The 22,773-nt window shown below is 52.3% G+C and overlaps 1 protein-coding gene across 1 annotated transcript in view; it reads right to left on the bottom strand.

Annotated features, from left to right (window-relative positions):
* Window positions 1-22,773, bottom strand: part of AdamTS-A (ADAM metallopeptidase with thrombospondin type 1 motif A) — a 463,942-nt gene that overhangs the window by 217,448 nt on the left and 223,721 nt on the right. Inside the window, exon 3 of the mRNA XM_077640653.1 lies at window positions 16,675-16,858. Within this exon, the coding sequence (XP_077496779.1) occupies window positions 16,675-16,858 (184 nt within the window). The remainder of the gene's footprint in view (window positions 1-16,674; window positions 16,859-22,773) is intronic.

The raw sequence follows: 22,773 nt of genomic DNA on the forward strand, positions 1-22,773 counted from the left end.
ACGCTTCCAGGGCGCAAGGACCTCATCCGCAACACAAAGGGCGAACGGGCGCCAAGCGCATCCTGTCACGGCGAAGCAACGCCAAAGGTACACACACCGTCCACCGCAAGATTAACGGTCCCACGCCACAAACGGAGATACGGACGCGTGTCCCAACAAAGCCGGCGCGCGCGCGCCAGCGAAATTCCTCCGCCGCGTCTAATTTCCGGGAATGTTTTCATAGAGGCCGACTTCGCTTTCTGTATTTACTTCCAGAAGCGCGCAAAACGGGGCCCGACCGAGCCATCTTCCTTCGTAGCATAATACACGCCCCCATCGAAACAGTTGGAGGGCATTTCGAAACCACTTTGCTTCCAGCGACACGCGATCTATTGGGTCCGCTGTAGTGCGTCAGTGGCAAACCCATAAGTTATCCCCGCTGGCAATCGAACGCTAGACAGCGCAGAGGGAAGTAGCAAAGGCGGGCGGGGGAGGGGTGTGGAGCCGTACACAGAGGCAATCCGAAAGGGTTGCACAACTATTGGGGAGGGGGGGGGGGGGGGGGGGGGCAGTGGAAAGCAGTTTTGAAAAAAAAAAACAACGCTACCTGTACCCAACAACGGCGTTCCGGATGGGAATAGAGAGTACTCAGCGATTCGGCGCAACTAACGACACGGGAACCTAAGATAATGTATGGCGCCTTTGAGGAACCGCCGTAGATCACAGCGCGCTTTAGCGCTCGGTGCAAACGAGTTTGCGCGCCGTTCCGAAACGGTGCTGCGACGGAGGAGGTGTCGTTCGTTGTACAGCGCATTCCGAGCCGGTGAACAAGAGCCACTTCGCACGCTGGTTCCTTTTTTTTTTAAGGGGTTATAGGTACCGAGCAACCGCGGAGCAGGTACATTCCAGCGGCGTTTCACTGATAGGCTTGAAATTTACAGCCTGCAGAGTGTCGTTTCACCACTTCTTCATGCACTGTGTATGCGACCATCCTTCCATTCGTTTCTAGCTCCAGCCGCGTCCGAATGAACTGTCCCTCTTCTGGACGGAGTCTTCAGGGCAGAGCAGACTGTCTCGTCAAATTTTTGTGCTTGGAAAAAAAAACTGCGCCACAAGCAGGCCAAAAGAACGAGGCTAAATATGTCATAATCTAAACAGCGTCATGCTCGCGATGACGCCTGAGTCGGCTAGTCGGGCGCAAAACGGGAAAAGCTGTCGTACGCGAGGCTATAGTCCGTGATTGGTCAGCACCCGCTTGATAGCTGACCGAGATGGCTAGCGACTGCCTCGAACTGGAGAGAGCCAGCCAAGCACGGACCTTTTCTATATAAGTGAAAAAGTGTTTCCGCATCACAGTACCCGAGTACCGTGACGTGCTACGTGCATGGCGGCATTGAACATTTCCGACCTGCTCTTTCGCGCGCTTCTTATTGGTTGCAGCAATAGCAGCCTTCTCGTTCGCCGCTCGCGCGTTGTTTGCTGCTTCCCGGTTACAGGGCCAATCACGCTTAGCGGAAACGCTTGGGCGCGTGAATATGCGACTCACGCATCCCCCATTGCGGGCGTATCGTGCAGCCGTTGCCTCCTCCCAATCTCTGGACCCTGTCACAATGCGCGCGCTCACCCTATTCATGCGAGCCACCCACAGCTGCCGCGGCGCGAGCTGCAAAACCACGTGCTCCAGTGTTCCCGCTAAGCGTGACCGACGCTGTACTTACGAGCGGCCAGCCCATCCATGGCCCCATGATTGTCAATGGAGTCCTTATTCCGTTGTGGCGCCGTTCCCTGTTTCCCACAGTCGCAGAGCGCGCGGTCAGACTGTCCACGCGAGGCATCCGTAGCTGCCGCGGCGCAAAAACCACGTTCTTTATTTCTGCATAAAATAGGCCTTGCCTTGCGGCAGAAATGAAGCCCCTCATTTCTGCCGCAAGGCTAGGCCTATTTTATGCAGAAATAAAGACGTATAAAAAAAACCACGTTCTCGAGTGTTCCCGCTAATCTTGACCGACACTGTGCTTACTAGCGGACATCCCAGCCGCGGTTCCATAATTCTCGACGGTGCCTGTCCTTGTTCCGTTGTCCGGCCAGTCCATCTTTTCCACCGGATGCCGCGCACGCGCAGCCTCCCAAATAAGCCGGTGGAGAGGGAGAGAAGGAGGGAGAGGAGGAGGGGAGACTGCCTGGAAGTGGCCCAGCGAGACAAACGGTGCCGCGAGGACGCATTTATCCCAACGCCGCGCTCTCGGCGGCAACAGCGCGCGGCGCCGCGGCGAAAGAACCGCTGCGCGCTGACCCTCCCCCTCTCGCCGAATGTTTTAAAGAGGCGACCACCGCGAGACGAAGAGAAGGAGGTGGGGTCAACGCACCCACCGACCACGGGCGCCGGGAAAAAAGCCGTCTTGACCCCCCCGACGCCGACAAGCAGACCCGGGAGTCGCCACCAAACATACTGCGCGTTTCCTCTACGTATACGTGGCCCATGGAGCTATATAGCTGCGGCCCGAGAATCCAGGAGCGACTCGGTGGAAGCCAGAAGAGAGAGAGAGAGAGCCGCTAAGCCGTGCTTGGAAATTAGAAGAAGGAGGAGGAGGAGTCTGCGAGAGTCATTTGTCTTCCGGGGTGAGCGGGGCGCGTGGTTTATTTGTCAGCGGGTGACAAGGGGGTCTCTTGTTGCGGCACGACGACCGCTGCATGCGGTTTGCTCGCCCATGAGAAGAAACGATGTAGGGGATAACGGGGTTTGCGCAATGCGACCGGTCAGACGATTCTGCGTCGGGTTCACGCATGGCTTCGAAGGTCGGCGGAGCCGAGGAACCGCATGATACTCGACACGAATGAGGGGGCTGCGAGTGTCGATTCGAAGCGCTCTGAACGCGATTGAAAAACAAAGTAGAAAAACGACAGAGTATAGAACGGCTGTAATCTTAATCACGGTCTAAACGTCACTACGAGCGCCAGGATGTGACAGCGCGAGTTCCTGTGCAGTTCTGGTTCTCTCTGCTTAAGGGAGTCAATAGTGCGGTCAGTTTGTCGCTCAGAAAAGTCCACTCATGGCGTCTCTCTGGGGCCATATTTTCATGCCTTGCCACCCGGACAACGTCATCCGACGATCTCATCGCCTAACTATTCCGTAGCAACCACACTAAAATGTTTATTGTCAGCGAACAACTAAACGTTACCTCGTTAGTAACTTTTTTTCTCTCTCTATGTAAAGCAGATGCAGCAGAGGAATCGTCGGGCTCTAGCAGTAGGGAACGCATCTGCTACCAGGCAGAGTGCGAACCAGGCCGTCGCATGGCTTCTCCGGTTCTAGGCAGGCACCGCCTTTGATATATGTGGCTACCACCACCAGACGTGCAGCACGGCTACCCACAGACATTCGCCTGTGCAGACGTAGACCGAACCAGCGCCCCACTTCTGGCAGCATCTGCTCGAGCCCTCGGCCCATTTGCCGCCGAAGAGATCGCCATCACCCTGGCGATAAAAATGAGAGACTGTCACCCCAACTCCGACTCTCAAGCCGCCTGTCGAGTATGGTACAAGCGATCGTGTCCCGCGACAAGCGCTACGCTTCCGGGGGACACACTCTCCATCAAGGCCACGTCATAACTTGGGTCACCGGCCCACAGGGCCTCGATGGCAACGTCAGGGCGGACACCCTAACTGGAGAATATACCGACCGAACCGGGCCATCCACTGCTGTCCTATACCGCCTGTCCTACCACTTCGCCACTCGGCTCGAAGCCCAAAGCCTTGACAGAGACTTCCACCCTCTCCCTCTCTTCTGAAGACTCCCGCCTCCTACGGCGTCTCCAGAGAAACACCTACCCCAATCTACACTATTTACATCGCCTACACCCAACACTTCACGAAGACAAATGTCCATGGTGCGGCGACACCCCAACCCTAACACATATCAAATGGGCATGTCCCAAAAACCTCGAGGTAGCGCTACTCGTCATAGCCAGGTCAGCAGAAGCCCCCGGAGCCCTGTACTGAGGGCCCACCCACAAGCGTTCCCACTAACATCCTCGTAAATAAATGTTGAATAAAAAAATCGATCAATCAAATAATCAGTCAGTCAATTGTCAGCGTACCAAGCCAAATTGGCCGTGTGCGATCATCTTGTAACTTTGAAGCAGCTCTCATGCCCCCACCCACCCCGCTTAATCGCCCACAGCAGAGCCTCTCAGGTGCAATGAAAAAAAAAACAGTGTCTCCACGAGGTACTACCAGCAAAACAAAATGAACGCCAACGAGACAATTGAAACTCGAATAGCAAAATGAGATCCCGTGGAGAAGCTCAGTAGTAGAGCGCAAGTTAATTTCACATCGAGGACGCGAATACTGCCCTCCATAAGAAGTGCTAATGAACCGCGCTTGTATTTTCTCTCCACGAGCTAATATGATTGGACTTTAATGCGAAAACATTAGATGGCTCACCGGCACGAAAACCTGGTGTCGCCGAAAAAGTGCCAGCGTTACAAAACTCGCGAGTGATGTAAACGATGAGACGTCACCAAAGGCGGGAAAATACGAAATGTTAGCCTGTGATAGCCAACACTAGTACTTACAGCTGTACCAACTACAAAAGAATATAACAGAATTAGAACAGATGTAGAACACAATCGAAATGCAATTTCAATGCTTTCGCAGTGCTAGCACGTAAGTTCCTTAAAAGCCCCCCCCCCTTTTTTTTTAGTGTTGGCACTGCAATTCTCCTGTCCGCATTTCAGCATTTCATTTGTTGCTGGTAGCACATGATCAGTTGCTTATCGGGCTGACAAGATTTCTCTCCCTGCAAGCGCCTCCCCCCCCCCCCCATTTCCCCTTTCCCAATAATCGGCGAAACAGCCACAGAGCTTGCGTGAGGATCATTCAGTGGAAGCGAAGACTACATCGGTCCCAAGAAACGAGAATTGCGGCACCGGCTGCAGTACACAGCACGCGGGAACTCTGCGGTCCAGCCGAGCGCCGAAGCAGACCGCGGCAAAGCGGAGACACGCACTTCGTCTTGAACGACGGCGGTCGTACAAATGTCCCGTCGCTCGGCGAAAATAGATGGCGCGCGGAACGACAGCGGGCCTGCTTGGGAAGAGTAATGCGGCCCTCCTCATCGACCCCTTTCTCTTCTGCGCCGCCGCGACAGCGCTGGGAAGCGAACTGCCTGGCGCCGAAACGTCGCGAAACGTCAAAGTTGAGAAACACTTTTTTTTTCCCCTTCCAGTGAGTGTTCACTTCAGAAGCATACAAGCTTCTCAAACCCTAGTTTTGCTTCCACTTTCTTTGAGCAATGTATCTGAACATATGTCTCGTTACATCGAGAAAACAAGTTCATAATAAAAGAATAATTAAGTCGGACAATATCGGGCTGGAACCATGATTTACTGCCTACAGTGTGAATAATAATTGTATAAATGTGTACTTGTTTATTCCTGCTTTGTTCATTATTATTTGTATACATTCTAATGGCCCTCTGCTTGGACCCAATGGTCTGCAGTATGTAATAAATAAATAAATAAATAAATAAATAAATAAAAGAAACAAAGGTGAATTCAGCGATACATGCCATGAGGATTTAAGGCTTAGCTGGGACGTCGTAGGTTATCGATTCAGTGTTGAAACTGAGCAGTAAACAACTGTTTCTGCCAAACCTTCCTGACTAGGTAAACACCATATTGTTTTTGTGACTCCTATCACAACAGCTGTTATCATCGTCACCATTTAGACCTTAGAAAAACAGGGCACTGGGGTTTTGTTAGGTCTACAACGCCGATACCACGTCGGCGGCTGCTGATTTCGATCACAGCAAGTTAACTGAACGGGTTAAATAGTAAGCTCCTGCTCCCTTTGTGCATATTTCACTGTTATTTAGTACCCGCCATCCCGGAAAGCAACTTTCCGGCAAGCGACACATTTCTGGTAAGATCGTTGTCTGCAGTAAGCTGATCCACAGCACCGCGTCACCATGACTCAGCGAAAAAGCCGCCAGTTTCTGTCTATTTCCACTTTTATGTTAGCAACAGCGCAATTATTGTGCATGCACATGACATATCTTTTCCCCTTTTATTTAATAGCGCGATTATTGTAGAGGCACATGACATATCTCTAGCCCCTTTTATGTTCCGAATAGCGCAATTTTTGTACAGTCACATGAAAAATAAGAGGTAACGTGGTCGCATAGCTGCGCGAGACATAGAGGAGAACATGTATTGCAAATAAATGTAGCTGATATCCGCGTCTTGCTGCTTCTATGATTTCTTATTGATATCAGATAGGATATTATTCACTCGCTCCTGTTCGTTAACCGCATCTAATCTCTTCCAGTTTCTTAACTTTGCCCCCATCACACTCATGTCCACAGCTCGCTAGCTGCTCTAAATTAATTTCCAAGCACTTCCGCCAGGCTTCAACGCATCTTCCGCTTGGAGCAGCCCACTTCGAAGATGCCGTCCGTGCCGATCGAAGCGGCCGAATGCACCGCCGGGAATGCACAGTGGAGAAACCGATCCTTCCCTTCGGCTCGAGTGCACCGCCTCGGCTGCCCACAGCGGAGACTGGCACTGTACAGGCGCGCGAGCGGTGACACTTAGCACGCGTAAAACCCGGCTCGCAGACACAACAACATTCGCTGCGCGCAGTGTGAAATACGACCGCCGCGAGCCGTCGTCGTTGAAAGCGAAAACAACCAGGAGAGGCGAAAGCTTCGCTCAGCTGATGGCCGAGCGTTGCGCACCGAGTCCGACGAGTGGCGCGTCGCTCGGGTCCCGCCCTTAGAAAGCCTCTCCCGGCTTAACCGCTGCCTCAACTCGCGCTGAAATTTAGCGATAATTATAAGAATAATAATTGAATTTAGAGGCAGGATTTTTTTTTTTAAGCGAGAAGCTTCACTACGCTAGGCAAAACAGTCGTCGCGTAGCCCGGAGAATGACCTTGAACGACCTTCAGTCCAACCACGTCAGCCGTGTATGACCATGAGTCGTACAGTTATGGTGTCGAACCCCTGACTCATGACCTTTAGTTGACCTTTGACATTGGGCGACCTTTGGGTTGATCTCTGGCCTTAAGGACATTCGATGGGGTGATGTGAAGCCACGTGATGACATCCGATGGGTGTGTCGTGAGACCACGTGATACACGTCATCGTGACGTCCCCAGTCAATCACCAACTGGGCTGCTAATCGATTTACTATGGGGGCCGCCATCTTGAACTCCTCGGACTTGGAAAATTTCACGCCAAAGGGAAGTGGTAGCAGACCCCAAGAAATCGAGAAACGTGATGAGTGAAAAGAAATCAGTAAAGCAGCCCGAGGAAGCAGACGACAAAAAAAAAAGGGGACAAGACGCGCGAGTGGCGTCGGAGCAGACGACGACGCATTCCGCGGCGGCAGCAGCAGACGGCCGGGCGATAAGGTAGACAGATGCGGCGCAGCTCCGCGTCCCCTCGCGGCCGTTTCTTGCGGCTTCGCGCGATGCCGCCGGCGCTGCTCTTGTCAAGCCGCTTCGCGCCGCATTAGCCCAGTTCGAGGAGCGTCCGGTCCGATAACGATCGCGTTCCTCCCCCCCCCCCCCATCCCCCCCCCCCCTCCCTCCTTGTGTAACGCGGCGCAGCATCCGACAGCGCCGTTTTGCGAAGCCACCGCCAACGTCGCTTTCGATGGCGGCTTCGCGATGGAAGCTGCTTCGAGTGTCGCGGTTTTCACTTTTAGCGCGCCGCTCTGGATTTCTCTCTCGCGAGCGCGAAGCCGGGAAAAAGCACTTAACAGACTCGTAACAGCCACAGCGCCGCGCAGTGGGGGAGAATAGCGGGCCCATTTAGAGGCTTCTTATCGGGATTTTGAGCGGACCTGCGGAGAGCGAACCGAAAATGGTCGGCGGATTCGGAAGATGTAATCACGGCGCTCGGACGCTTCCGACGGCGCGGACAAAGGCGTATAAAAACAAAGAAAACAGAGTGAGAGGACACGCTGGACCAGCTTGGGATTCGGGGAGGCGTATGCTCTAGGAAGAAAATAAGTCTAGGCTCCAGCGAAGTGAATGAGGCTAATGGATTCCTAACAACACGTTGGCTGAGAGTAACTGCAAAACCTCACTACGCAGGTCCAGAATTATTTCTAAGCTTCACACGTGTACGCGAAAGAGGGACGCATTTGCGGCAGACGAGATCAAATTCTGCGCGCTTTCTTCTACCCAATGAAACTTTGACGAAAAAGCAGGCATCTTTGCACATTATAAAGATAGCTTCGTCTCAGTACTGCCTGCTCCTGAATGGCGGAACGTGCAGTTATAGAAGAACGAAACGAACGCGTAGTTCGTGTGTGTGTGACGCAGCAGGTGTCGATGGGATTCCAGTGATGATGGCACACGCACTTCCCGAGTGTTTGCGTACGTTAAGAAGGCATAACGGCAAAAACCAGTTTAGAGGGAAAATATTTCACTGGGCGTCAGCCTTCGTTGTCTTTACAAAACCTAACCTATGCATTCAAAAGCTCAACAATGAGCACTACCGCAAAGCACGAGCACCCAGACAGTGATGCCAGCAAGACCGACACACGAACTACTCAGAAATAGGGAAGATATTCAACCCCTCAAAACACGTTTCGACGTTTTCAGACAGCAAAGCAGGGGAGCCTGTTTCGGGTTCCGGCTCGCCTTTCTTTTCTGCAGCGGGAGCTGTCCATGGCCTGTTAATCAAAATACCAGAAAGGTTGGCGTAACTAGCGGGAGCCAAGGTACCCGACGGTTAATAATGGTAACGGAGTGTATTCCAAGCGAATGCAAGCGTCGCGGGGAAATGACACAGAGTCAGGTGGACGTATGAGATTAGCAAGTTTGCGGGGATAAGGTGGCATCAGATAGCGCAGGACAAGGTTATTTGGAAGCGTATGGGACAGGCGTTTGTTCTGCAGTTGGCTTAGTCAGCCTGATTGGCACCAGTCAGTCAATTTTAGAGGCCAGACGCGTGAGAGCTCTGGCCTCTTCCTCTCCGCCACTGCTGAACGATAAAAAAATAAGTCGTTTGGCTAATAAAGCCGTCCAGTGATAGCTCCGTCGACGGCTTCAACATCGACAGCAAATCAACCAACTTCATAACCATCACAAAAGGCGTGTGTGTTGGAACTTGATACAGCTCCGCGATCGGTCGTCGACGTCAGTGCAAACGGGTATAGACTTCGTATTGCAGAGCCGGCAACTTCTGGAGAACGAGGCCCAAATTTTGTCACTAAACCGACGATAAAGTTGCATTACTAACTCTAAAATCACTCGATGTTGACATATTGTCAACATCAAGGCTAGATCAAACACACAAAATACTTCAAGTATCAAAAACTACCAAAGAACCCAAGTAGCGAATAAGAAGAATAACTAGTGTCGTTACGTAATTTGCATAAGTGGTGTCGATTACCTGAGCACAAAAGTTGCAGTTGAAAATGGCGTTATTCCGGATACAATAACCACGTTATTTTTTTTTCTGTGAAACTGTTTTGCCGCAGTACACAATGACGTGCGGAGAAGTCATCTGAACGTTTGCAGGGGCAACAGAAATGCGCGGTACGGTTGCGCTTGGATGAATACTAATGTGTAATCACTCCCTTATCACAAATCCGCTCCAAGTAACCAAGAGGAATTATCTTGAATGCGTGAAAGTCCGTTATACCACTCTATCGGCAAAACAACTACTTCCAAGAGCTTCCCATCGAATACGCTTGCACCGAAATGCCCGTCAAAGGCAAGTTTTCTTTGCTACCACTGCCACGCTGTAAATGTCATTGTGCTATGGCTCAGGTGGACTCAAAACTGAGCCTATACAGTAGAGCTTTAGCGCGTGTGAATGCGTTACGGGGCAAGCACTATAGTTCGACCCATTTTTAGCGCTCGCATTCTCAGCCTTCGCGCGTTTTCCCATTTCTCCTACATCGAAATGAAGCCGCAGTGACCAAAGTATGTCAAACCCACAACGTCGCACTCATCGGCACAGCGCTCCACCTGCCGAGTCACAAGGGCAGGGCAGCGGACGTTGGCAGAGGCGATCAATAATGTCATTTAGTGTCGCCAAAGCCCGACAGACGGCGCCCACGGCACTTCTTAAGCTCCCAGAAAGGTGAGCCACCTAGGCGCAAGCTGTACCGTAACTACTGGTGCCATACTTCGTCTCAGAGACTAAGTTATCAGGCAGAAACTCAGACACACATGCACAAAAATAAACAGGGCAGTCTCCGCGTTGCAGTAGTCCTCTCAGGTGTCCCCGACGTCAAAGCCAGCTGATTAGGGACGGTAGCCAACGCGTGGACGCCGAAACAGGATCGCCTTGTTGCTGAACAAGCGTTTCTGGTGAGGACCAACCCGCGTGAAAACCCGGCGTATACGACAAGCATGTGACTCACGGCGTCTTTTCTTTCGCGTGCGGCAGAGAAACGGAAAAGTCCCGTTCCTGACACTGCCATGCAGAGGGCGCGCTGATCCGATAGTGCTGCGACGGAGACTAATGAGCGGCCCCCCTCGAGGCAACACACTCCTTATGCTCTACGCTCTATCTTCCCCCTCAGTGTGCCAGGCCGGAGCAGAGAGCCGCGCAAAACGATACATCGCGTGCAACGGGACTTCCACGAGCGTGCCTAGTGTAAAGCGAAACTGTTCCAGAGAAAGGGGGGGGGGGGGGGGGGGGGGGTTCAGGCAGGAACAACAAAATGAGAACAAAACACGGGGGCCGAGATGAGCCGGGGGTTTTTCCTTCGTCAAGACGTACCCCTCCCCCGATCTTTTAGCCCCGCTAGCACTGCACGAGCTTGAGTCACAACCGCCCAGCCTATCTTACATGGTGCGTGGTGTTCCGAGTGGCAGATTACCGCAGCGTAGACAGACCGCTTCCCCGGGAGGGTGAACAGGCGTGCGCTGTGGTTGCTCTCGAGACAGGGCCCCGTCACTGGAAACCCCGACGGCGTGGCGGCAACTGCCCGCCCCTCCACTCCCCCTCCCCTCCCCCCCCCCTCCCTGCGCCCCCCCCCCCCCCCCCCCCTGCCAGACTGTCGCCATCGAACGGTCTCCGAGACGGCCTTGTGTACGCCGGAGAAGCGAGGCGTCCCCTTAGGCGCACGGGCAAGGACGACACTGCAGCAGAGTCGTGACGTCACGCCCTCCCTAGCCTTCCTTTACTTTCTTGCTTGTACAGCTTTGCTTCGAGAAGGCGAAGTGGAAAAAATAAAAATAAAACGGCCCATCTTGAGCAAAAGCGTCCGCCGAGTGATGTGAGCAGCCGAGAGACCTGGAGGTTACGAGGGCGGCCAAGGTCGCGACGACGGAAGGAGATGCGCAGTGGATACGCAGCCATCCCAGTCGTGTGGGAAACGGGCCGAGATCGTTAAAATGACGACGACGGTGTAGTTTTCATACGAGCTGCAGATTCGAACGCGCGTCAAGCGAGCAAGGCTTGGATTTCTCGCGCCAGCTCAGTTCGCTCGAAGCCGAGGTGGCCTTCGAAGGACGACCCAGCCTCCGAGCGTCGCTGTGACACTGCGTTCCTTCTGGTCGGACGATATCCAGCGCTGCCTTGGTGATCGTCCTTGCCACGGGCAGAAGAAGTCGTTGAGCACAGTATATATCGTACTCGACACATTACTGGACGGTACGGCGCCAGGCGATTCGTGGCGGGTTCGTTTAGACGTAACGCTAGAAAGATCGTTTTTAGAGATTGTCGAAGATAAAAACAACCACATACCGCCACCGTGATCCTAACTGCCGACCTGATAATGTCCCGTGCGGGCTTTACTGTGCTATCTTAGCTACGGTGACGACTGTCTCGCCGAAAACTTTCTTAGTTAGCTATTTTGCCTTCAAATTCTATTTTTCTAGGTCTACGCGGCTTCTTTTGTGTGCATATCCAGACTAGCACTCGCCTTCACATCCCTGTATGGTCGATTTTTTCAAGCCTGTTAACTACGAACTGACACATTTCTCTCAGTCCGCTCAATGGCGTTTCGCGCAGCGTATTATGGCGATTCAACCGCGCAATTGTTCGTTCACAGTGCGAAGACAGTTACAAAAGTGAACGCTGTCGTAGGGTTTACTTCGTGACGCGCTGCATATAGAAACTGCGATTCGCTCGTAATATAATCACCACCAACTGTTTCCTGACTATGCACGCACCCAGGACAAGTTACACGTACACCGTACAAGAATTCAAGTAGTGTTATAATTACGTAGCAAAAATATAAGAGCAAATAGGAAAGCAAATAAGGGAACTGACAACGATGGCTCCACGGAGGGTGATTTAACGCGCGGCGAATTTAACGAGGGGGATATAGTTTAAACGCTAAGCCTGCGCCTACTACTATTTAAAGAACAGTGGACGCCAAGAATGCAGCTTCGAAAGCAAGAACGGACACAGAAGCCACGGCGCACGAACTACAAAAATAAAAGGAAAACTGATACCAGAGAGAGTTCAAAACAAGACGGCCGCACCGATAAGCAAGCGCACCGGCACGGTCCACTACCCGGCACCCTCCCTGCTGCAGCTACTCACCTCCTCATCCTAACGGGGCGTTTTTATTTATACTGGGCCGCAATCGAAATCAAATCAACGAAGGCCAACAAGCAGCAGCAGGAAGAAGAAGAGAAGAAGCCCCGTCGGAAATGGAGGCAAATTGCGGCGTTTTGGCACGCCTGCCAGCCGGCGCCAGCCGCACCGCGCTAACGCCTTCCGCTCCAGACGGCCAGGAAGAGCCACCGGCGCCTCCCGCGAGCGCTTCTTTTTGATGCTCGTACGCCGCGCGGAGGTAGCGCACTGCCGGGAGATGCGAAGAGGGAGGTGCGAGGCGCAGTCGCCTACGGAGCGGCGGTACCCTCGTAACTGCGTCCTATACGCGAGGCAGTCGATTCTCCGCAAGCCTAACTGGAAATTAAACAGAAACTGGCTCTTATTATGCAGCCTATGCCTCTTAATACACTCGATGTTGACGTGGCGAGAGTCTTTTCGAATAAACGCGAAGTTGGAATTAAGGTAGTTAGAGTTAACGCAGGCATGCTACATATGCCGAGAAGTTACAGTATCTACGCTCAATGCTGCACAACTTGAAGCGTGAGGTTCTAAGCGCCGTTGGCGACTAGCGTGACTAGAAACCGACGTTGGTAAAGTCGAAACTCCGGGGGTTTTTGAACGTTTTATAATTCAGAAGTTACATCAGGTTCCTCCTTCTCTACCAAAACCAATCGTTTTTCAAAATACCGAGTGGAACCATTTTAAAACAGCAAGAATAGAAAATTGAAACTGAGTCCGGGGCCAATGATGATGCTTCGCGTGACGCAGCGTTGGCGTCACATACATTACTAGAACGCACGTTCTGGTACGCGCGTTGAATGGCTGAAGTAGCGACAGAAAATGATGAGAGCATGAATAAAATACCAGAGAAGACGGAACAGAGGCCAGGCCTCTAAATACTGTTACTGAAGCGAGGAGCGGGTATTAACGTGCGGGGAGCGTTTATGACGACAAAAATTGTGTTGCCCGCAGAAATTATTTGAAATGTAGGCACGGAAACGGCAAACTTTAAAATCGATTTTAGCCGGAATGAAATGTCACACGGCCGCCATAACTTCTGAACGTAAACAGGAACCAGAAAAAAAAAAACGTATGTTAAGCACCGGCGTTCCATTCTCGATGTTATTCTACATATAAGTTTATACTAAGTAATTAGAGTACAGTTTCCTGGTAGGGGGACTGGAGCCTGCAGACAGTCCTCTCGCGTCATTTGGAAGTGGAAATGCTCTTGATGGTGCTTTATCTTTGCAACGGCAACACAAACTCGATAATAAATACATGATGCTTATGCCCAGTCCACAGCGTACCAATTATAACAATGACTAGACTAGTGTGCAATGGTTATCCTTATTATCCGCGTATGGCTGCGAAGTTATGTAACTCGTGGTTATCAATTAAGCAGGGGCGTTCTCCTTCCCATACCCCTGCGGTTAGCCATCTTTTATAGTCTCCCGCACACAAGTCGGCGCAAAGCCTGTGAGAACTCTGAATGCGGAATAGACATATAGTAAAGATAAGAGTAAAAAAAGTCATCTTGATGTTGACATGAGATTGAAAAAACAACCACAGTAGGGCACATGTTTATGCTCGTGACCGATCACGTGACCACAGTCGTACAAACATTTTAATGCAAAACCATTTCTCGTCTCATGAGTGACGTGTACTGGACCTGTCTACCGAGCGTGTCCGCACGAACTTCCAATCATCCATTATAGGGGCATCCTTTTTCAGATTTCAGAGACTTCAAGACAATACCACTCCAACTTTCCCATAAGAAGCTGCGATTGTGTTGGCATTCCTTCTAGCAAAGGGGGGAAGGGGGGGGGGGGGTACACAACTCTTACAAGGCCTGCGGACCTCGGTTATTAAAAATTTTGGTCTCTCCGAGGCCAACGACACAATCGTCATCACACAAGCACGCTTTGTCCCAGAAGAGCCAGTAGATATACGGCCCGCCTCGTCGTCTTTAAAGCACACACAAGAGCCCGCACTCAAAACCGGATAGCATCCGCTCCGCACACGCAGCTCCGAAAAACGCACCTCCACACACCGCCGACACATCTCGAGACGCCGCATTAACCCCTCCCTGGCAGAGGCAGCCAAGCGACGAGTCGAATCGAGAGTGAAAACTCGAAAGCGCACAAAAAGAGCGCGCGCGCACGCACATCAAAAAAGCATAATAAAACAAATTCGCAAATATAAATTCTAAAACGGTAAAGACGCAAAAGGAACGCAGAAGAGACGCCGTTTGAACGCGGCGTTCCAAACGAGGCGCTCCTCTCACCTGCGGCTCCGCTAACTGACAAAGAGATTAGGAGGTGTGCGTTCGCGCCCCGCGATGGCTGACACGAGCAGCTGTGGCTCCGGAGAGGAGGATTAAGTGACGGACAGAGAGAGAGGGGACGCATAGGATGCGGCCCGCAAAAGATGACACGTGTATACCGGCGGCCGGGAAAAGCCGGAAACCGAATTTTAAATAGAAATGTCGCCTTCTTTCCGAGGCCTTCTCCCTCGCTGGGGGCATATATCCGCGCGTCGTCTGCTGTCGCGCCGCTCTGCAATTCTGCTCCGCAGTTGCGTATTTTCTCATTCCTGTCGTCTGCTTCGCCCTCTCTCTCTGCGAGAAGGCAGATTCTGTTCCGTCTGCCTTTTTTTCTCTTTCTGTCTAGATTCTCCGCGTACTCACTGGTTCACACAAGGAGTGTTTTCATCGCCATTATTATTTTTTTTCTTCCTAGCGGTTTTCAGTGCAGTCTATTAACAAACCTCTCCCCTTCCACGATCCCCTAGGAATTATTTTTCATGCAGTTTCGCGTGGCTGTCACTTTCTCGTCCGAGAAGCTTCTCGGCGGTGACGCTCGTGCTCTTTAATTTCCCGTCTCGGCGTGAGTGCGCCGGGCTTCGGTGTCGACGAACGCGGCAGACGACACACATTTACGCGACGGTCTCGTCGTCGTGTGCTTCGGAAAAGAAAAAGCGAATGGAATAGAAAGCGAACCGGAAGAGCAGGTGCGCAGCACGGTACGAGGCTGCCGCGTTTGAGTCAGCGTATCGGGGGGGAGGGAAGTAGGGCTGAAAAGAGCCGTACAAGAACTAGTGCAAAGAAAGAGAAAATTGCCCATCTTCCAGGCCCACGAAGCGACTCGGCAGCGAATGCGCGTGGGCTAACTTACTAACCCTGTAAAGCTCGGTTTGCCGCTATACGTCGCTGGCTAAAAGCCAAGTCAGCGCTGAGAGAAGCTGCAACGTGTACGATATCGGAGTTTTTAGCTGTTTAGTGCATAGTGCACACTGCAGCTCTTTCCTTTTCCGAATGAAAGGCGATGAGCTTGACTTCATTAAATGCGTTCAATAATTTCATACGAATCATTTCTGCCCCCCATACCAGTCCATACCATACCAGCCCTGCGAACCATCCAAGTCGCCGACTAGGGCACCTGAAAGGGTGTAAAGTTTTCACCCGTCTCGAAACAACTTTGTTTTCATGCGCAATCTGATTTCCCTTTTCGTGCCGACGGCGCGTGCCAACCGTGTTCTGCTTTCAAAGCGAGCGCTAAAACTTTGTAAAAAGAAAAATAAAAGAACGCCGGCATCCAGCCAAGCAACGCTATCGCCATGTCTTAGAAGGCTATGCCGACGAATTTTTCTTTAACTGCGAGGTTTCTGAGAAAGCTGTTCAGCTTTCCATTGTAGCCGTATGGCTGCGCTTGAGTGGATGTCAATGAGTAATTACTCCCTTATTACAAATCAACTCAAGCTTGGGGGATTCCCCTAAACATTTGACCTAGATCCGAATCTCCGCATATGGCCCATGGATCGAAATCAGGCAATTAAGAATTGCACCAAAAGCGCGGAGGTTAGCCGACTGCCACGTCCTCGAGCGGCATCGAGACGAACTGTTCAGAACTGCTGAAAACGCGAGAAAGAAAACCGGCAGGGTGCCACTACCTTTCACCGCATAGACAATAGGCGGCGCCACAGTGTGCTGACCGCTGGAAACTATCCGCGCGACATGCTCCAACTTCTGCTTCGAGTTCCTCTCCCGTAGCGATTAAAGTATGCTGGAAAGAAGAGCCGCGCGTTGCTGCCTTCCGTAGTTCATGCTGAAAAACGGCCTTGACAGTTGAGCCTTGACAAGAAGGGGGAAGAGCAGCACTCACCGGCAGAAGAGTGACCCTGGGATGAGGTGTCTGAAGAGGAGGAGGAGGTGGCGTTGCTGGCGGAAGAAGAGTAGCCGCTGCGGTGGTGCCTGAGTACATGTGCGCCCCGCTGGTCCTGGCCGTCGCCGCCGCTCACCGGTTCGATGGTGAACATGCCCCTCGATGGCGAGTGTATGTAGCCGGTCTGTGAGAGGAAACAAAAAGAGGAAGCGGCGGGTTAGGTTGGCAGGGGGCACGCGGCGACTGTCAAGCCGAAAAACGCACCTGTCTCTAATTACCCGAAGACCGCCCAAGATTTGCGAGATCTTAGAAACATGCACAAGAAGCCACCCAGCCCCGCCGCGGTGGCTCAGTGGTTAGGGCGCTCGACTACTGATCCGGAGTTCCCGGGTTCGAACCCGACCGCCGCGGCTGCGTTTTTATGGAGGAAAAACGCTAAGGCGCCCGTGTGCTGTGCGATGTCAGTGCACGTTAAAGATCCCCAGGTGGTCGAAATTATGCCGGAGCCCTCCACTACGGCACCTATTCTTCCTTTTTTCTTTCACTCCCTCCTTTATCCCTTCCCTTACGGCGCGGTTCAGGTGTCCAAAGATATATGAGACAGATACTGCGCCATTTCCTTTCCCCAAAAAACCAATTATTATTATTAAGCCACCCACCGACTGCCCTCTACATTACAGAATCATTTCCGGAATTATCTGTTACAGCTGGTATCAATTTAAAAGGGAACAGGCGAGCCCGTGCCTCTGAGAGCCGATCGCGGGCCAATGGGTGTTCGAAGCATTGGAGGCAGTCTTTGCCAAAAGTAACCGGGCACAGGTGGCTTGTTTCTTAGCCGTGTAGCCAAGTACTTGTGGCGGCCCTCAAGCTTTGAATCTGCGCAAAGTAAAGGAAGCCCTTGTCCTCACGTTCTGACACCTTTTGGTCGGTGTCTAGGGGCGCCGTAAAGGCTCCGTTACACGGTTTAGAAGCAAAAACCTGCTGCTCGGTTACTTTTGGTGAAGGGGGCACGTGCCGTAATGCTTACTAGACTCCTGCGGCGGAAAGAGGAGTGGCAGCGATGCGCTCTAAAGAGCGCGACGGCTAGGACTGTCGCCTTTAGAATTAGAGACACTGTTTTTGAAACTGTAACTGTTCTTCGAATTGGAGACACGCCCTGTCGCAAGCGCAACGGAGCATGCCTCCAGTTATTGTAACAGCCACAGAAGAGCGACCGGCCCACATCGGCAGGCGATCGCGTATCTGTCCGAACAGTAACATTGTGACGGTCCTTATGCCACTAAAGCGTTTAGAAGGCACTAAGGATCAGACATAGACAGTGCGTTGAAAGCGTAAAAAATACGCAGAGGAGCTTCCGAGGAAATTTCGAAACAAGCCCCCTTCTTAATAGTTAATTCGGCTATGCAACAGGTCACGTTGACCTAATAACCGAGTCACACTCCACCTGTAAGACAAGGATAACGCGATGAACATGCGCACTAAAAGATATGCAAGGGATTGCCAAGAGAACCACGTTGAAAGTTTCACTTTATAGAACACACGAACCATGCCCCATACCCTCACTGCTTATTATGATGCAGTGGCTGCTACCAACGTGAGGCGACAGCTTCCGCAAGTGTTCTATTATAGCGCGCTCTACAAGCTGTCACTTCGCGCCCGTAACTTCCACTTTCCACTCCAATGCACATTTCCGTGAGATACAGGATACAGTACCGTATTCTCCTTCAATTTTTTATTGCGCCATTAGGATGAAGCCAGCATAGCAACTAAGAAATGGGTTTAGAGCACGCACAAATGATTTGATTACATGTCCTACAAGGTGGCTTTCTCCACATGTCGCGCATTTTCGAACCAGCATTGTCACACATCGCGCTCAAAGCGCGGTGGAAGTTTAATGCAAGGGTGCGCCCCAGAAGGTAAGAATGCAGCGTAGCACAAGACCACGCGCTCTCGCCTTGAATTCGCTCGTGGCGTAAGGTCATCCATCATGGGCTGATCGTCATGTTTGCAGGGAGACCTGCTTGGCAGACTTCCTTGCCGAGTGCCCAATCCCAACTGCCCAGAAGTGCGCGGTAAAAACTTGCTTCGCAGGCTGCATGAATAAATTTGGGTACAAGAACCCCTTTCCTCTCCCCCCCCCCCTCTACTCGGAACTTAAGGCGGTGAAGGACGAAGCTTTCGCTTACGACATGCGCAAACAGCAGCGACGGCGGTGCCATTACTTCGTAGACGCCATTTTAGTCGGATTCATCTCAAGTGCGAAGCCGCAAATGCCTCATCAAAGATACAGCCAATGGCTTCGACGTATAATGATGTCGCGATTGATCCCGTGTCACTCGATAGCGGCGGAAGAACCAAGGACTAGCCGCGACGTCATCGAAATCGGTCCGTTCGTCTGGCTGGAAGACCTACTTTGAGAAGCACATGCCGCTTCGTTCTTGAGTTGCATCCAATTATCGCCATGCAGTTCACTGTATTATGGTCTACCCTCGCTTTGTCATTCTCTTTTTCTCCCCTTTCCTTGTCCCATGTAAAATAGCAGGCGGGGACCCGGCGTCAAACATTTATATTTAGCTTTCGACAAGGGCGGATTTGAGGAACGTGCTGAGTCAACCCCTCCTCAGAGAAAAGGAGCCTTCCACGGGAAAATTTCGACCGCGACCCCCCCCCCCCCTTATTTTTTCCATGAACAAAACAAGGACTTCACTGTGCGAATAAAACCGCCTCTCTAGACTCCCCCACCACACTCCACCCCTCCCCCTCCCGTCACACACCCTGTAGTCGTCTCCTCCAAATAGTTGGCCACAAATCTGTCTGCCCGTTTTATCTACAGTCATCGCTGTAAACGCAGGTGCGCCCATCGGAGACCGAATCGAGAACAGCGGAAATGCCGGGGCCGAGCTTATACTGCGCTTCTTAATTCCCCGCATTCCCTGCCGAGGAAATAGGAACCCTTTCGCGCGAGGTCCCCGCCGGCAGCGCACTGCGGCCGTACATCAAAGGGAAAGCATGCAGTGCAGTTGCACAGGGCTGTCTTCTCCTTGCCGCCCCTTCTATATATGCACTCTGCACCGCGAAGACAGCGCGACGAGACTGATGCCTCCGGCTGATATACACACACGCTTGCCCCTCCCAGCAGCACCCGGGGGGCTTCCATCCTCGGTCTCTCCGCGGAGACGGGACCGCGAACAGCGCTGCGGTTTATAAGCATCTTCCGCGAGCGCTTCTGGGAGCAGCGCCCACGGAAAGGGGGCGCCGAGGGGCAGACACGGCCAGCAGAAAAAGCGCGGAGGTTGGCTTTTATTTCCGACGCTCCAGTGGCCGACGCCGACCAAATATAGCGTGAGCCGCCCACGAGTTTAGACCCGTGGGCGCGCGCTTTTCTTCTAAAAGACGCCGCGCGCGGTTACACCTTTTCAGCGCCGACAACGTTCAGGCGACCGCTAAGGGTCTTGTAGTGTGTGGAGCTGTGGAAACCGCAGCGAACCTGAACGCTGCGAGCGATAGCGATGTTTGATTAAGCAGCCGTTGTAGTAAGTGCACGTGCCTATAGCTCGCAACTTAATTGTTCGCAGTGCAGTGGAAGCTAGGAGCGCGAGGCGATGCCTTTTCGTGTACCGTGTGGTTGGCTCAAGCGCCCGAGGAGACAGGACTCGTGTGGAACCTGTCACCTAGCACTCGCGGGTTTCACTTCACCTGAGGTGAATTGTGAGGTGGAGCATAGGCTGCTTAACCGCCTCGAGGGAGGCCGCAGATATGAAGGGTTTAGATAGTCATAACGTCCGGCATGCGACGCTGCAAGTTAAGATATTCAGCAGGGAAACACGTCACAAACGCAGGAGACTGATTGCTCGGCCGGATTGGGTAAAGCGCTTTTAAATGTAACACATCATCCCTTCACAGACCTGTAATAAGCATATTAACCACTGCTTCACCGAAGCGGCGGCCCAGTGGTTTGACCATCCGCCTAGCATGCGGGAGGTGCGGGGTTCGATTCCTACAGCGCCGTCGGGCACCCATCTGTGGCACAACGGGTGCAAGCTTTCGGCCTGGTGGTCAGATTCTGGGGGGTGACATGCTTGGGAAATGGGTCTCTGACCCCACCTTGAGTAGACGAAAAACAGCTTGTGACATGCCCCGCTCTTGGGCCACCGACGCCATTACGCCATTAAAATGTATCACCATTTTTTTTTAATGTGGGTGCTATGTCAGCGTTTCCAGCTCGCATTCAATACCCAGGTACACTTTCAAGCCCTCCGGTTGCCTTTCTCTAAAGTACGTCCTCTAAAGAAATCTTAGATTTTCAGTCAGTTGAGCGATTTTCTTCCCCAAACGCCAGCGGTCAGGGAATGTATGCAGCCTTCGTCAAAAGTGCAAAGCCTAAGCGCTTTGCTCCTGGGTCATGTTGTCTGGCTCTTCATGAGCGAAACGTTCGTCCTGACCTTTCCAAATGTTTGGACTTGCAAGGATGTTTTACAAGAGCCCCACTTTACCCGTCTTGAAAGTAGGCCTACCTGCGCACATTACTTTTGACAAAGGCTGCATACTAAGCACCGCTCACACACCAAGCGTTTACAACAGCTCTCATCAAGCGCAAAGACCCGGCACCAGCAGAGACACAACAAACCTCATCAAGACGCGAAAACGTGGTAACTCCGGAGACCTCAGGATTGCGGATAAGCTGTTCAAACGCGAATGAGCAGCCATAGAATAAGAACTCCAGAACTCTCAAAACGCACGTCCGAAGATTCGCGTCGAACTTTCTACTTCAAAGACCTGCACTGGTCCAGAAGCGCGCCGGTGGGCGTCCTGCTTGTCGAGGCAGTGCGGTTGGCGAAGCAGGGCAATCAAAACAGACCTCCTCCCGCTGCTCTCAGCGCGGGAAGACAAGTACACAAAAAGAGACAGAGAGAATGAGGAATAAGAGAAAACACCGCGGCTTTTCCACACGTCAACAGGCTTTGCCCCAATTTCCAGATGGCTTGCGCGTCCCTCGCCCAGCAGATAACACCGAAAAGCAAAAACTAAGGTTTCCTCCGCTTTGCCGCACGTAGTTTGAAAACAAGGCAACAGATGGCGCCGCCATGCTCTCGCGCGCTCGAGCGCCAGCGAGTACGTCAGTGCCGTGGATAAACAAAACAGTACCGCCTGTTTCATTTACGACCCAGATCGACCTAGACCTAAAGAAGGCTTCGCCGAAGCCAGGAAAAAAAAACGCCAGAGAGAGCGGTACAGGAAAGGGGGGATTCCTTCTGCAACGCACTCAGTGCAAGCGGTCCCGTTAACGCTGCGAGTCACGCAAGAAGCAAAGTACGTAGAAAAGAAAGTAATAGGGCGAAATTAATGATCGAAATAAAAAAAAGAGAAGGCGGTGGAAGCGAAGAGCCGCGCCGCGACGAAAGTTGCGTCATCACCTCCCTCGCCTCCCCCCCCCCCCCCCCCCCCCACTCCCTTTTCGCCCCAAACCTAAGCGCGAAGAAGCAGTTTCGCGCGCGGCGATATTTCCTCTTGGCCCCGTTCTTGTTTTTACGAGCGTTATTAACGAGCGCGGCTCATTAAAACTGTGCCAACATCGTAAAAGGAACATAAGGAGAGCCCACCGCCTATGTACACACACACGCGAACGGCCTCAAGAGACGGCGGCTGTGAGCGCGCCTCCATATACGCCTCGCTGTTCGCTCGGCGCGTATTGATGACCTCGTATATACGCAATGTCCGTCCCCTTGCACATTTTCTCGTTTTACTTGTTTTTTCTTGATTGCGAAACTTTCATTGAGAACCGAAGTGCTTCTCCATGCTCCTTTTAATTCATTTGCTGTAGCGCCGCAATGCCGGTGCCATACCGAGCGGTGCTCGAGGCAGTTTTCTCCTCGTAATTCTCCTAAAGGTATGCGCAGCGAGACACCGGGAAGAAATGGTGCTGCGTTAAAGCGCTCGGGCTTCGAGAACGAACGCCGCCGTTCAGAGGTACTTACACTGAGGACCATGCTTGGCGGCGCCCCTCGAGCCACGATTGAAAACGCCCATAAGCTAGCCGGACGGAAGGGCAGAGCTGCCGCGGGCCATATACGTAACGGTGAAGATTTCGCTCCGCTCTGA

The sequence above is a fragment of the Amblyomma americanum genome, chromosome 10, assembly GCF_052857255.1.
Source record: "Amblyomma americanum isolate KBUSLIRL-KWMA chromosome 10, ASM5285725v1, whole genome shotgun sequence".
Classification (NCBI taxonomy): domain Eukaryota; kingdom Metazoa; phylum Arthropoda; class Arachnida; order Ixodida; family Ixodidae; genus Amblyomma; species Amblyomma americanum.